Raw genomic sequence first — 13,290 nt, forward strand, 5'->3', positions numbered from 1 at the left:
AAGCAATAAAAAACAAAAAAGGAAATAAAAATATGCATCCAATCTGTTCTATACAGATGTGTAATCGATGAAGACTAGCTGGATTAAAATGCCCTGCACAACAGGCGTGGGTGTTGGGTGAATGGCCCTGCTGGGCACTAAGCCCTGCGTCCAATCCTGCTGCTACGTACGGCCGAAAGCTAAGCACAGCAAGGAGTTGCCTGAATACGATTTTTTCAAAACATAAATTCACTGAAAATAAAAGCAATGGTTAAAGTGTTATTATAGCTAGGCATGACATGAGGGCGTGGCCACGGAGCCGCCGAGCATGGACGCCTGAGCCCTGAGCTCCGGGTCGGTCTCTGGGATTATCCTGAATAAAGACCCCCCTGGCGGCGCCGACACCCGGGCTCGACAGCTGAGAGCCGCGGGTTGCCCTAGCGCCGAACGGGACTGCGCTGGGTCCCACGGCAGTGGAGGATCGCGCCCTTTGGTGGGAACTGCGGAGGCGCCGCCCGGCCATCTTGCCTGGGCCTGTGCATTACGGCCGATCCCCGGCCTGGATTTCTGGAGGCCGCTGGAGTTTGCTCCGTCGTGGGAGGCTGGCGGGCAGGGCTGGCGGGAGCCCGGATCTTGGGGGCGGGCGGCGGCGCCCTGGGGACCAGCCGACCAGGACCTGAAGTGCCGGGCACCGGCGGTGTGGACGCCTAGACACCGGTGCGGTAGGAGGTTTGGAGCGGCCGCTGAGGGCGGAGGTGCCCAGCGACGGAGGGCGGCGCTGCAGCCGACTGGCGCCTTGCTCCTGTGGCGGCGTTGGCGAGGCGCTGCCGTCGGGTGCCCGGGGACACCGATTTGGAGGTGGAACTGTTGGGCTTTGACGGTGTTCTGCCAGGACTGGTAGCCGCAAACGTTGGGGGGCCCTAGGATTGCCTGGAGGAGCCCCTTGTGGCCTGCGGCGGCCATCGGCGGCAGCGCCCCTGTCGCTGCGGATTTCCTGGGGCGACCATCTGGTGCTGAGGGGGGCCTGGGTCCATTCTGCCCCCTTCGCGGACCTTTGTGCAGAACACTGCCAGCGGTGACGACCTGGGCGCAGTGAAGGATTCCTGGTGGCCTTCGTTGTTGACTGCAGGGGCCCGGGGCGAAGGGCGCTGCATTGGAGGTAGTGAAGCCGGGATCTGGCTGTGCTGGCTGGTTGTCCTCCCTTCTTTCTTTTTTCGTCACGGTGCTGGACCCTGTTACCCTGACAGGCTTATTGGCGGGCTAACGCATTTGGCCTTTGCTGAGGTCCAAGTTGAGGTGGCCTTGCGGGGTTGGTGTTGACGCGGTCACCGGCTGGACCCCATGGGGAAGCCACGGAAGGGAGCGGGCGCCACGCAGCCGGACCTGGCGGAGAATTCGTTGGACCCCCTGGATCAGCAGCAAACAGCGGGTGATCGGACGGCGGGGTTGCAGCAGCAACAGCTGGACCAGATTCTTAAGGCTATTGGGGACACGAGGGAGGCGCTGCACCAGGACATCGCCCAGGTATCTACGAGCCTTGGCCTTCTGAAGGCGGACCATGGAAAGCTCGCGGACCGGGTCAAAGCCACAGAACTGGCGATAGAGACACTGGAACTGGCCCAGAAGGCGTCGGACGTCACCCTGGAGGACCTAACCCGTAGGGTGCAGCAGTTGGAACGGAGGGCGGCCGACGCAGAAGGGCGCAACAGACGCAACAATATCCGCGTGGTGGGCTTACCCGAAAATATCGAGGCGGACGACATGGTTGCGTACCTGGAGAACTGGCTGCGGGACGTGGTGGTCTCTGAGGGCTTGACGCCCTTCTACACGTTGGAGAGGGCTCACAGGGTCCCGGCTCGTCCCCTTGCCCCGGGTCGACCCCCGCGGCCGGTGATAGCTCGGCTGCTCCACTTCAGGGACCGGGACCTTATATTGCGGCAGGCCAGATTGGCTGGCCCCTACAAAGTGGACAACGCCTCTGTGTCGATCTTCCCAGACTACTCCCAGGAGGTCCAACGCAGCCGCTTTTCCTTTGTCGCTGTCAAGAGAGCTCTCCGCGATGAAGGGGTTCAATATTCTCTGTTGTTTCCTGCCTGCCTGAAGGTGCTGGTGGACGGAGTGGCGACGTTCTGTGATTCCCCAGACGACGCCTGGCAGTGGTTGGAGCGATACAGAGCGGGCAAGGATGGCTCGGGTACCTGGACGGAGAGCGCTGAGGCCCGGCCGAGACCGCGCAGGAGCAGGCGCAATCGGAGGAGAGTGCAGGGCAGGAGGTCTCCTTCGGCTTCTCAGACTGCGCAGGAAAGGAGGGATGCACTACGAGCGGTGTCGGACATATCTGGAGTGGTGCCTGAGACTCAGGTGGCAGACTCGGGCTCGAGACAGGGCTCGGATGAGGCGGAACCAGGAGGATCAGATGAAGCTTCGGACAAGGAAATAGGGGAGCGGCTTCGGATCACGCCGCAGACGGCGGATAGCCTACTGAATGAGTGACTACGAGCCGCTGAGTAACTGACAGTAAGGGGATCTGCGGGCCCGGTGGGGTGAACACATTAAGGGCTGCTGGGGGCCCTGTACTTTGGGCAGTCAGAAGGGCAGCTGTACTCCGCGCCCTATGGAGGGTGCTGGACCCCGGGCCTGGTTGCTGTGTGGTGGTGCTGCGGGGGGTGGGGGGGGGAGGATTGCTCATAGCCGGGATCGACACCCCTGGTGGGACGGGTTTAGGCTGTCCGGCGGGCTGGTGAGTGGACACCTCCTCGACCTCACGTACCGAGTCTCTGGTATTTACCAGAGTTTCCCTCGTATTTGGGGGTAGGGTTTGGATGGGTGACAACTGTTTGATGCCTGTTCTGGGGGTGGGTGGGAGGGGCGTTGGTTGGGGATGTTGTGGGGCTGTTGAGTTTCTGGGTATTGTCAGTGTGCCGGTGAGACTGTGGGGGCTTGGACTATGCTATGTGCCCATTGATGGCGGCTAGATTGGAACTGAAGTGCATTACCTGGAATGTGCGGGGGCTTAACTCCATGAGGAAGAGGTATAAAGTACATGCATATTTAGTCCGGAGGGGGGTCCAGGTGGCTTTCTTACAGGAGACGCATTTAACTTTGGCAGAAGGTCAGGCGCTGCAGCGGCGTTGGAGAGGGCAACTCTTCTATACTACTTACTCTGCGCATGCTAGGGGGGTACTTATTTGGGTGAGGGCGGGGGTCCCCTTTCAACCGTTGATCACTAGAGTGGATCAGGACGGGAAGTTTGTGGCAGTGTTGGGGAGGCTGGATGGCCGGGATGTGGCGTTTTGTAGCGTGTATGCCCCCAACTTTGATCAGGCAGCGTTCTTCTCCGTCTTGTCGAGCCGACTATCGGATGTGCTCGTGAATACGGTGTACATGGGAGGGGATTTTAACTCGGTGGCAGATGTTGAGTTGGACCGTTCCCATCCGCCGCTGGCTAGGTCGGTGGTGCGTAGAGTGGCCGCGGTCCGGAGGGACTGGCAGGACCGCTGGGGACTACAGGACGCGTGGCGGACGTGCCACCCCACGGATAGGGATTATTCGTTCTACTCGGTACCGCATGATTTACACGTGCGTCTCGACACTTTCCTCTGCTCAAGTGGGGCCCAGGAGCTTACGCATGATTGCGAGTACCTAGCGCGGACCATATCGGACCATAACCCTTGCCTGCTTACGGTCATCTGGACCAGGCAGCGGCAGCCGGTTCCTTCATGGCGGCTGAACCCGTTGACGCTGGAGCACCCAGTTTTTCACGCTGACTTGCAGAACTGCATTGAGCGTTACTTCCTTGAGAACTCGGGGACTGCGTCCACTCGAGCAATTGAGTGGGACGCCTTCAAGGTGGTGGTGCGAGGCGCGTGCCTCTCGTCCACGTCGGGGGTTCGCCGGACGTTGTTAGCCGATGTCACGCGGGAGGAACATGCACTGCGTCTGGCAGAGAGGAACAGTCACGAAGCGGGCAGCAATAAAGACGATGTGCTGGAGGCTCGGGAACGGGTGGCTGCCCAGGTGGAGAGGCTCCGCTGTCATGACTACCGGGAATACATGGTCCGGGCGCATGCGGAGCGGGATCGGGTAGGCACGCTGCTGGCATGGCTGGCAACCCCTGCTGCCAGGGGCACGCCGATTCTGTCGTTAGCTACATCGACTGGGGGCGTGGTCCATTCGCAGTTGGAGATTAACACTCAGTTCCGGGAGTATTATGCGGAACTCTATCGGATTCGGATGGCGGCTTGCCCTGCGGAACTGGATGCCTTCCTTGAGGAGGCCCAGTTGCCGTGGCTAGAACCAGAGCAGGGAGCCTCGCTTGGGGCAGCTATTACACAGGGGGAGATTAGGGCGGCGATTAAGCATATGGCCAGGAAGAAGACACCGGGGGGGGATGGCCTCCCCGTGGAGTTTTACGCGGCGTATGTGGATTTGCTGGCACCTCGCCTCCACCAGGTATATGGGGAGGCCTGGGAGCAGGGTAGACTACCGACGTCGGCGCGTGAGGCGATTGTCATTCCGCTGTTGAAAAAGGGCGGCGTCCCCACAGCTAGAACGGCGTACCGGCCGTTGTCGATGCTCACGGTGAACTACAAGGTGTTGAGCAGGATATTAGCGACAAGGCTATCTGCCCATATGTGCTCGTTGGTTCACCCGGACCAGTCTGGCTTTATCCCCACTAGGAACACCTCGACGTGCATACGACGTCTGATAAGAATCATGGATGTAGAAGGGGAGGGCCCCGCGGGGGCGGCCGCGCTGTCGGTGGACATTGAAAAGGCCTTCGACAGCGTGAAATGGCCTTATTTGTACTGCGTGCTCCTCCGGTTCGGGTTGGGAGAGGGCTTTGTCCGCTGGACGAGGCTACTCTATGAGTCGGCCACTGCTAGGGTCCGAACGGGCCGCACTATATCAGCGGCATGCGTGGTCGGTCGGGGCACAAGACAGGGTTGCTCCTTGTCCCCGCTCCTTTTCGCTTTGGCAATTGAGCCGCTGGCGGCTCGGGCCCGACAGGGTCGGTCCTTTGCCGGAGTACTATCCCGAGGCGATATGCATTATATCTCCCTGTATGCCGACGACCTCTTGTTGTTCCTGGCAGATGTAGATGCGTCCGTGACGGGAGCCCGGGCTTTGCTTCAGGAATTCGGGGACCTTTCGGGCCTTCGGGTTAATTGGTCTAAGACCTGCCTCTTCCCCTTAACTGCCCACTGCGCTCCACCGGCGGTGCTGGACGGTCTGCACTGGGAACCGGATTGCCTGCAGTATCTTGGAGTTCATATATATCACACCCATTCGCTACTGTACGAGGGGAATGTGGGAAGGGCCATGAGGGGCATTAGAGGTAGCATGCGGTTTTGGCACGTCCTCCCGTTATCTGTAGCGGGGCGGATAGCTTTGTTAAAAATGGTGGTCCTACCGCGATTACTTTATTTTTTCCGCACGTTACCGGTGTGGATCCCATCCTCTTTCTTCCGCACTCTGCGGTCCGTGGTGATCGGCTTTATCTGGGGTACTGGCAGGCGACGCGTAGCCCTGAATACTTTGCTTAGGTCCCGGGAGGAGGGCGGTCTGGCCGTGCCAGACTTTGAATGGTATTACTTGGCCGCTCAACTTCAGTGGCTCACGCAAGCGGTGGCACGAGAATTCAGAGGACCGGACGGCCCGCAGGGTCGGCTTGTACAGCGCCATATTCTGTCCTTTATTGTACTCCAACAGGAGCTTCGGCTGGAGCAGCTGACTCTAGAGGAGCGTACCCTTCGCAAGTGCTAGTTGCGCAGCCACAGGCGGGGGGGGGATGCCGAACACCGTACGCGCCGGAGATACCCCTGGGTATGTGTACTGCCATCCCGCACGGCGGGGATTGGTCGGCACTTGCAGGCTGGGAGGAACTCGGGGTCCACATGTTAGGTGACTTATATCGGGACGGTGCTTTGATGCTGTTCGGTGCTTTACGGGAGGCCTTCGGGCTCCCGAAGGGTGACTTCCTGTTACATGCGGCCTTGGTTACCGGGATTCAGAGGCGCTGGAGGATGGGGCTGGTGGAACCGCCCACGTCACTGGGCTGCCAGTACGTAGTGATGGCGGCTGGCACATATAAGGCCATCACATGCCTGTACAGGAGGCTGGCGCTGGCTGACCCCCCTCCCCTTGCTGGGCTGCGGGAGCGCTGGGAGGCTGACCTTGGTCGGCAGATACCGGAGACGACTTGGCCCCAGCTTGTACGCAGGGCCTGGAAGGACACCCGTAATGTCCGGTTCCAACTGGTTCAATATTATACACTCCATAGGGCGTACTGGACACCTGCCAGGATCCACCGAATCTTTGGAGGTGCGCAGTCGCTCTGTCCGCGCTGCGCTGCGGGGGACGCTGACTTTGAACATATGTTCTGGTCATGTACGGGGCTTGGCACGTACTGGATGGATGTTTTCGCTTGCCTGAACGCGGTCATGGGTCGGCAGATTGATACAGACGCGGGTGCATGCCTGCTACTCTGGTTTCCCCATACTCCTGCCACTAAGATCACTAGTAAATTTTATGATTTGGGGTTCATAATGGCCAAAAGGGAACTTACCCTACACTGGAAATCTAGAGGGGGACCTAACTTCCTGAGGTGGCGGAGGTGTTTCCTGCAATGGGCCTCATCTGAAAGCACTCTCCGATTGCAATTAGCTAGGCGCGCAGCAAATGATAAAGCGCTGGAGACAGCTAGGGCATGGAGCGCACTAGTGGTAGATTTGCAGTCGCTTATGGAGGCTGATGATGGTGGGGAGACTGGCGAGCCGGCGAATAGAGAAGGGGATACGGGACGGGGAGAGGCGGAAGCCGCAGGGGTGGAGGAAAGGAATTAAACTAGGAGCCCGGAGGCGGGGGAAGGGTGGATTGAGGGGGACACGGGGCCCTGGAGTTGGAATGCTGGACTTGGGCAATGCTGGACTATACCTGGACTTCTATGTGGGCGGTGAATGAAGGGGAGTGATACCTGCTGCTGAAATGTTGGACCAGACAAACCGTAAGAAGGGTTATGAGGCACACTGACAGGGGGGGTGGGGGGGGGGGGGGTGGGGGTAGAGAGGGAGGTGGGATTTCATGCTTAGGATTTGTTGATAGGGTATGTGCGACCGAGACAGGGGGACACGGAATATGAGTGAGTTGATATGAGAATTGAAACTGTCTGTTTTGTGCACAAACTTAATAAAAACAGTTTTAAAAAAAAATAAAAACAAAAAAAATAGCTAGGCATGACATTTTTTTTTTACTTAAGTTAAACAAAATCTTAGAATTTCACTGTCAAAAACAAAGGTTAACATGACCTTTAAATCTTAACTTACAGACATTTAATGAAAAAACACTTAAATTAAAGGGACGCTGTAGTTAGGTGACAAAGTCACACACATAGTAACATTTAAAAGCAGATAAAAGACTTACAGCCACATGCATCATTGTTGGTATTTGCGATTCCTAAATTGCGAAAATTAAGGAATTGCAATTTAGAAATCGCAAATACCTATGCATTAAAAATTTGCAATATTTTTTGCGATTTCTTATTTTTCCTTATTTGCGATTCGCAATTTTGCGAATCGCAAATAAGGAATCCCTTTACATTGATTCCTATGGGCCTTGAGGCCCATAGGAATCAATGGGAAGGCATTCTCATTTTGCGATTCGCAATTAAGGAATCGCAAAATGAGAATGCAATTTCTAGGGTGCGGGGGGGTCCAAAGGAACCCCCCTGCCCCCCAGAAATGTAACTTACAGTCCATTTTTCACACATACATGCCGAAGGGCATGTGTGAGTGTAAAATGAAAGTGTCAAAAATGCACTTTTGAGCATTTTTTAAACTTTTCTTAAATTAGCATGAAGGTTGACTTCATGCTAATTTAACACTTCTAATTTGCGAATTCGCAAACTTTTTCAGATAGTGCATTGCATTTAAGAATTCGCATTTAAGAATTCGCAAAATTGCGATTTCTTAAATGCAATTGCAATTTAAGAAATCGCAAATAATTAGCGATTTCTTAAATTGCGAAATAACAAAATAGGTTAATGCATCCCAAAACAAAGAATTGCATTCGCAAACGGCCGAATTTTGCGATTCGCACCGTTTGCGAATGCAATTCTGTTTGATGCATGTGGGCCTTAAATTCATCAGTTATAATTCAGTGAGCTAACTAAAAATTGTGCCCTATCTATGCGCTGCTTATGACCTCACATATTGCATCATTTACGACATGTTAAATTACATCAGTGATGACATCACACCAAAATTAACGGGAACTACAGCATTAGCACCATAATAGTGTTTGGGATCAGATCTCTTGCTGAAAGGAGCTTTGTCTTCTTTGTCTTACATATGGTATTTAGTTGTGAATGTATTACAGTGTTTTTAATTTTATAAAGTAAAGAACTGACTGGACATTCATTTATTGAAGGGTATTGGGGTTTGCTGTGTTCTGAAGTGTCTAAGTTTCATCACCTCCTCAAACAAGCCTTTAGCTGCTCTCCTTCTCCTCCCTGAGAGAGTCATGCAGTAAAGGGGAATACTTAGTAACCCACCTTGTGGAGCAATAGTACTCTGTGGCCCTAACAACAGTGGGAAATGACTGGAAATGTCACAATTGGAGCCCAGTACCTTTTGGTTGCCCTGGGACCATGGGTACCAAGTCTCACAAATTGTATCCTTTTATATAAATTTACAGCATTGTTTAAATATTATATGTGTTATTGGGGATGCATCTGCTTCCAGAGCTAGATCTCTGGCTTATATCACCTCCAAGATTGACTATTCAGCCTCCTTAAAGTGAAAACCTAGGGGCAGATTTACAATGAACTGAAGCATCTGCATAGATGTGTCAGTTTCCTTGCATCACCTCTAAATGTCCTTGTGCCACCATGGATGCGCTGTATTCACAATACAGTGCAAAAACAAAACAGGGAGTTCCCCCTTAATCCTATCTGGGACGGGGTTTTACAAAATGACAACAACGAAAAGTCCCACCTAATTTCTGCTGTCTAGCAGTGACTCGATGTATGAGTCAGGAGACCTTATGTCTCAAAGTACCTAATAGTTATCACAGGAATTTTCAATCTATACCAAAAGTAGTATATTACAATAATAGTGCACACATATATGCATTTCGTGAGGGGAGTTCTATGTAAAGCACATATGACCAGATATACGTTTTTTTTAAAAAAGATTGTACTGTTTTTATTTGTTAAAAATTTTTTAGAGAAATAACACGATACACAATGATACACAATCAATAAAATACATTAAAATTTCATAATAACAACATAGAAAAACCAAGAAAAAGTCGACGCAGCGTTTCGGTGCTTGTATGTAGATATGACACCTTCTTCAGGACGGTTAATCTTATTAACAAACAAATGTTGTTCCAATCAGAGATCCCTCCATTTGGTTTCGGGGGGAGTGCTCTTATGGCTTCCAATATATATGAATAAAATATGGCACCTGTTGTTAAAAATCAGGGCTTAACATGAAGCTGTATCGGGGATGGCCACCGTTTCCTTTTCTTATTAGTTGACAAATTGCCCAGTTAGGGTACCTCAATTGTCACCGTTTTTTAGGCATGGGGACTTCTATCGTCAGAGGGTCTGCAGAAAGTATTATATCCTTTTACTTATTCGCCGTTGAGTTTCTTTTATAAAAAGCAGTAATCTTCTGCACGAGTATCGGCCTCCCTGCCTCCTCCGTTGTACAGCTTCCGGGTCCCGAAGCTGTACAACGGTAGAAGTCCCCATGCCTAAAAAACGGTGACAATTGAGGTACCCTAACTGGGCAATTTGTCAACAGTTAAGCCCTGATTTTTAACAACAGGTGCCATATTTTATTCATATATATTGGAAGCCATAAGAGCACTCCCCCCGAAACCAAATGGAGGGATCTCTGATTGGAACAACATTTGTTTGTTAATAAGATTAACCGTCCTGAAGAAGGTGTCATATCTACATACAAGCACCGAAACGCTGCGTCGACTTTTTCTTGGTTTTTCTATGTTGTTATTATGAAATTTTAATGTATTTTATTGATTGTGTATCATTGTGTATCGTGTTATTTCTCTAAAAAAATTTTAACAAATAAAAACAGTACAATCTTTTTTAAAAAAAACGTATATCTGGTCATATGTGCTTTACATAGAACTCCCCTCACGAAATGCATATATGTGTGCACTATTATTGTAATATACTACTTTTGGTATAGATTGAAAATTCCTGTGATAACTATTAGGTACTTTGAGACATAAGGTCTCCTGACTCATACATCGAGTCACTGCTAGACAGCAGAAATTAGGTGGGACTTTTCGTTGTTGTCATTTCACAATACAGTGCACCATGGCTGAAGGAATTAAAGATGTGTCAGAAATTCTGACGCATCTGTTGGAGGATAAGTGATGCATTGTTGGAGTTTGTCACAAAAGTGACGCAACTCCAACAATGCGCCAGAAAACATACGAGGTCCCATGTGAAATGCCCTGCGTCAATCCTTACGCCTGGTCTGAGCAGGCGTAGGGATTTTGACGCAGTGAAGCCGTAGAGTGACACAGTGAAATCTTGTAAATTTCACTGCGCCAGTTCTACGTGACGCAACGGCAGCACAAAAGTGACGCAATGGGCTTGTAAATCTGGCCCCTAAAGAGGAGTTACCTGGCAATTCAGTGAGCTTGCACAAATCTCTGGTTCCTGTTTCCAAAAACAGTGGCAATAATTGTTAAAAGGACTGTGTAAACTTCCCCAATCACGTAAATGCTGGAGAACTGTTCTGCCATGGTATCTGCATGTTTTTTACCAGGACCATCCTTGAATGGTCCACGAAATCCAGGTGCAAGCCATTTTATCTGGTTAGCTTATGACTGTGTAATTTCATTGTTTTAGATTTAGGATTTAGATTTTTGATTTTACAAGTTAATACATTTTTATCTTATGGGAGTATACTAAATGTCTGGACTAGAGCCATCCCTCCTACTTGTAAGATGGACACCCCTATTGCAGGGAAAGCTATATTTTAAGGAATTACTAAGTTTGCAAGCATGGAATACATCATTAACTTTCAAGACCATATGGGCCCATCGTCAAATGACATCATTACCTATAACATATAGATTGAGTGTGAAACAGTACTATTTAGAGGAATGTGGAATTTCTGTTTGCAAACCTTTCTTTCTGTGATCCACCAAACCAGTCTCAGGTCAAAGATGGAAAATCCCTTGTCCATCCTTGCATGCTTTGAACCTTATCATCATGTGGAGATTGCTGCTACTTCCTGCCTGGCTCACCCAGGGCTAGGCATACAAGCCTTCTCAGTTGGCAACTCATATCTTTACAGCTCCCTTTAATCAGATGAGATGTGTGTTGGTTAAAGTTCTTACCTCTTCTCACTGGTATTCCAGCCCTACCCTATAAAAAGCTCTACCAATCCACCTCACTGTCAACCTGCAGAATACCTGATACACCCCAGCACTGATCCGCAAACATCTCTAACAGTTCAGCACATTGGGCCCGATTCACAGAATGAATTTAAGACTCAATCCTAAACTTACTACTATTTTGGTATTCACAGAATGCACTTACTACTTTTGGCATTCACAGAATGAACTTACAACTTTTGGTATTCACAGAAGTTAGGATTTTGTCTTACGTCTGTCTTAAGTGTGTCTTAAGACAGACTTAAGACAAAATCCTAACTTCTGTGAATACCAAAAGTAGTAAATTCATTCTGTGAATGCCAAAAGTAGTAAGGGCATTCTGGGAATACCAAAATAGTAGTAAGTTTAGGATTATGTCTTACGTTCATTCTGTGAATCGGGCCCTATGTGTGGCCCAAAGCATCTCCACTGTTTCAGAGTTTTGACTGAAGTTTCACCTGCAGCACCCTCAGTTATTCCACTCATGAGAGTCCCATAGTTTTCCCAATGCACCTCAGTTGTACCTTGCAGCACCCCTACATGCAGCAGATAATGGCAGTCCTACAAGTGGGTGTTTGACCCTCTGCTGTCTTCTTGTATTCAGGATGTCCAACTTCAAGGACATTGTGGTCCTTCTGAGGACCAGCTTCAAATTGCGCAAGACTCGATCCCTGGAGTACCGGCTGTGCCAGCTCCAAGCCCTACGGACATTCATGGACGAGAACAATGCCGCCATTAATGAGGCGATGGCTCAGGACCTAAGGAAGGTGAGGAGGGGTCTGAGACCAGGGTGGGGAGTCGCTGTACCAGGACTTAAACAAGGTGAGGAGGGGTCTGAGCACTGAGGGGGAGGTGCATAGCGCAGCCATTAATGAGGCGCTGGCCCAGGACTTAAGGAAGGTGAGGGGGGTCTGGGACCCGGGTGGGGGAGGTACAGAGCACAGGCATTAATGAGGCACTACAAAAGGGGGTGGTGATGGACGGAGCATCTGAACCAATCAAACACTCACACCCAGTCAAAAAATCTGGGTTTAATCCATTACCGTTCTTTAGCCCACTCTGCCACCCCAGTTCAGACATGGCTATATGCAAATCAGTCTGACCCTGTGCCTCATGGGAACAGTCCAGCCCGAACTGCCAAGCCATGCCTTCCCTGGACCGGAAACAAGCTTCCGAAGACCGGTTTCTTGCATTACAACCTTCTTCAGCCCGGCTTGCTTGAATCCAGTGGCAAAGTGAGCAAGGGACTCACGTCTGAGCATACCCTGCCACACTTATGGCGGCCAAAGCGGTACAAAAGGGGGTGGTGATGGACGGAGCATCTGAACCAATCAAACACTCACACCCAGTCAAAAGATCTGGGTTTAATCCATCACCGTTCTTTAGCCCACTCTACCACCCCAGTTCAGACATGGCTATATGCAAATCAGTCTGACCCTGTGCCTCATGGGAACAGTCCAGCCCGAACTGCCAAGCCATGCCTTCCCTGGACCGGAAACAAGCTTCCGAGGACCGGTTTCTGGCATTACAGCCTTCTTCAGCCCGGCTTGCTTGAATCCAGTGGCAAAGTGAGCAAGGGACTCACGTCTGAGCATACCCTGCCACACTTATGGCGGCCAAAGCGGTACAAAAGGGGGTGGTGATGGATGGAGCATCTGAACCAATCAAACACTCACACCCAGTCAAAAGATCTGGGTTTAACCCATCACCGTTCTTTAGCCCACTCTGCCACCCCAGTTCAGACATGGCTATATGCAAATCAGTCTGACCCTGTGCCTCATAGGAACAGTCCAGCCCGAACTGCCAAGCCATGCCTTCCCTGGACCGGAAACAAGCTTCCGAGGACCGGTTTCTTGTATTACAGCCTTCTTCAGCCCGGCTTGCTTGAATCCA

The 13,290-nt window shown here is 51.3% G+C and overlaps 1 protein-coding gene across 2 annotated transcripts in view; it reads left to right on the forward strand.

The window, feature by feature from the left end:
* LOC144771821 (aldehyde dehydrogenase family 3 member B1-like) overlaps positions 1 to 13,290 on the forward strand; it is a 295,143-nt gene that overhangs the window by 123,773 nt on the left and 158,080 nt on the right. For both annotated transcript variants that reach the window (XM_078656114.1, XM_078656156.1), the window contains one exon: positions 12,002 to 12,164. In XM_078656114.1, coding sequence (XP_078512240.1) covers positions 12,002 to 12,164 — 163 coding nt within the window. The remainder of the gene's footprint in view (positions 1 to 12,001; positions 12,165 to 13,290) is intronic.

The sequence above is a fragment of the Lissotriton helveticus genome, chromosome 1_1 (genome assembly GCF_964261635.1).
Source record: "Lissotriton helveticus chromosome 1_1, aLisHel1.1, whole genome shotgun sequence".
NCBI classification, from domain to species: Eukaryota; Metazoa; Chordata; class Amphibia; order Caudata; family Salamandridae; genus Lissotriton; species Lissotriton helveticus.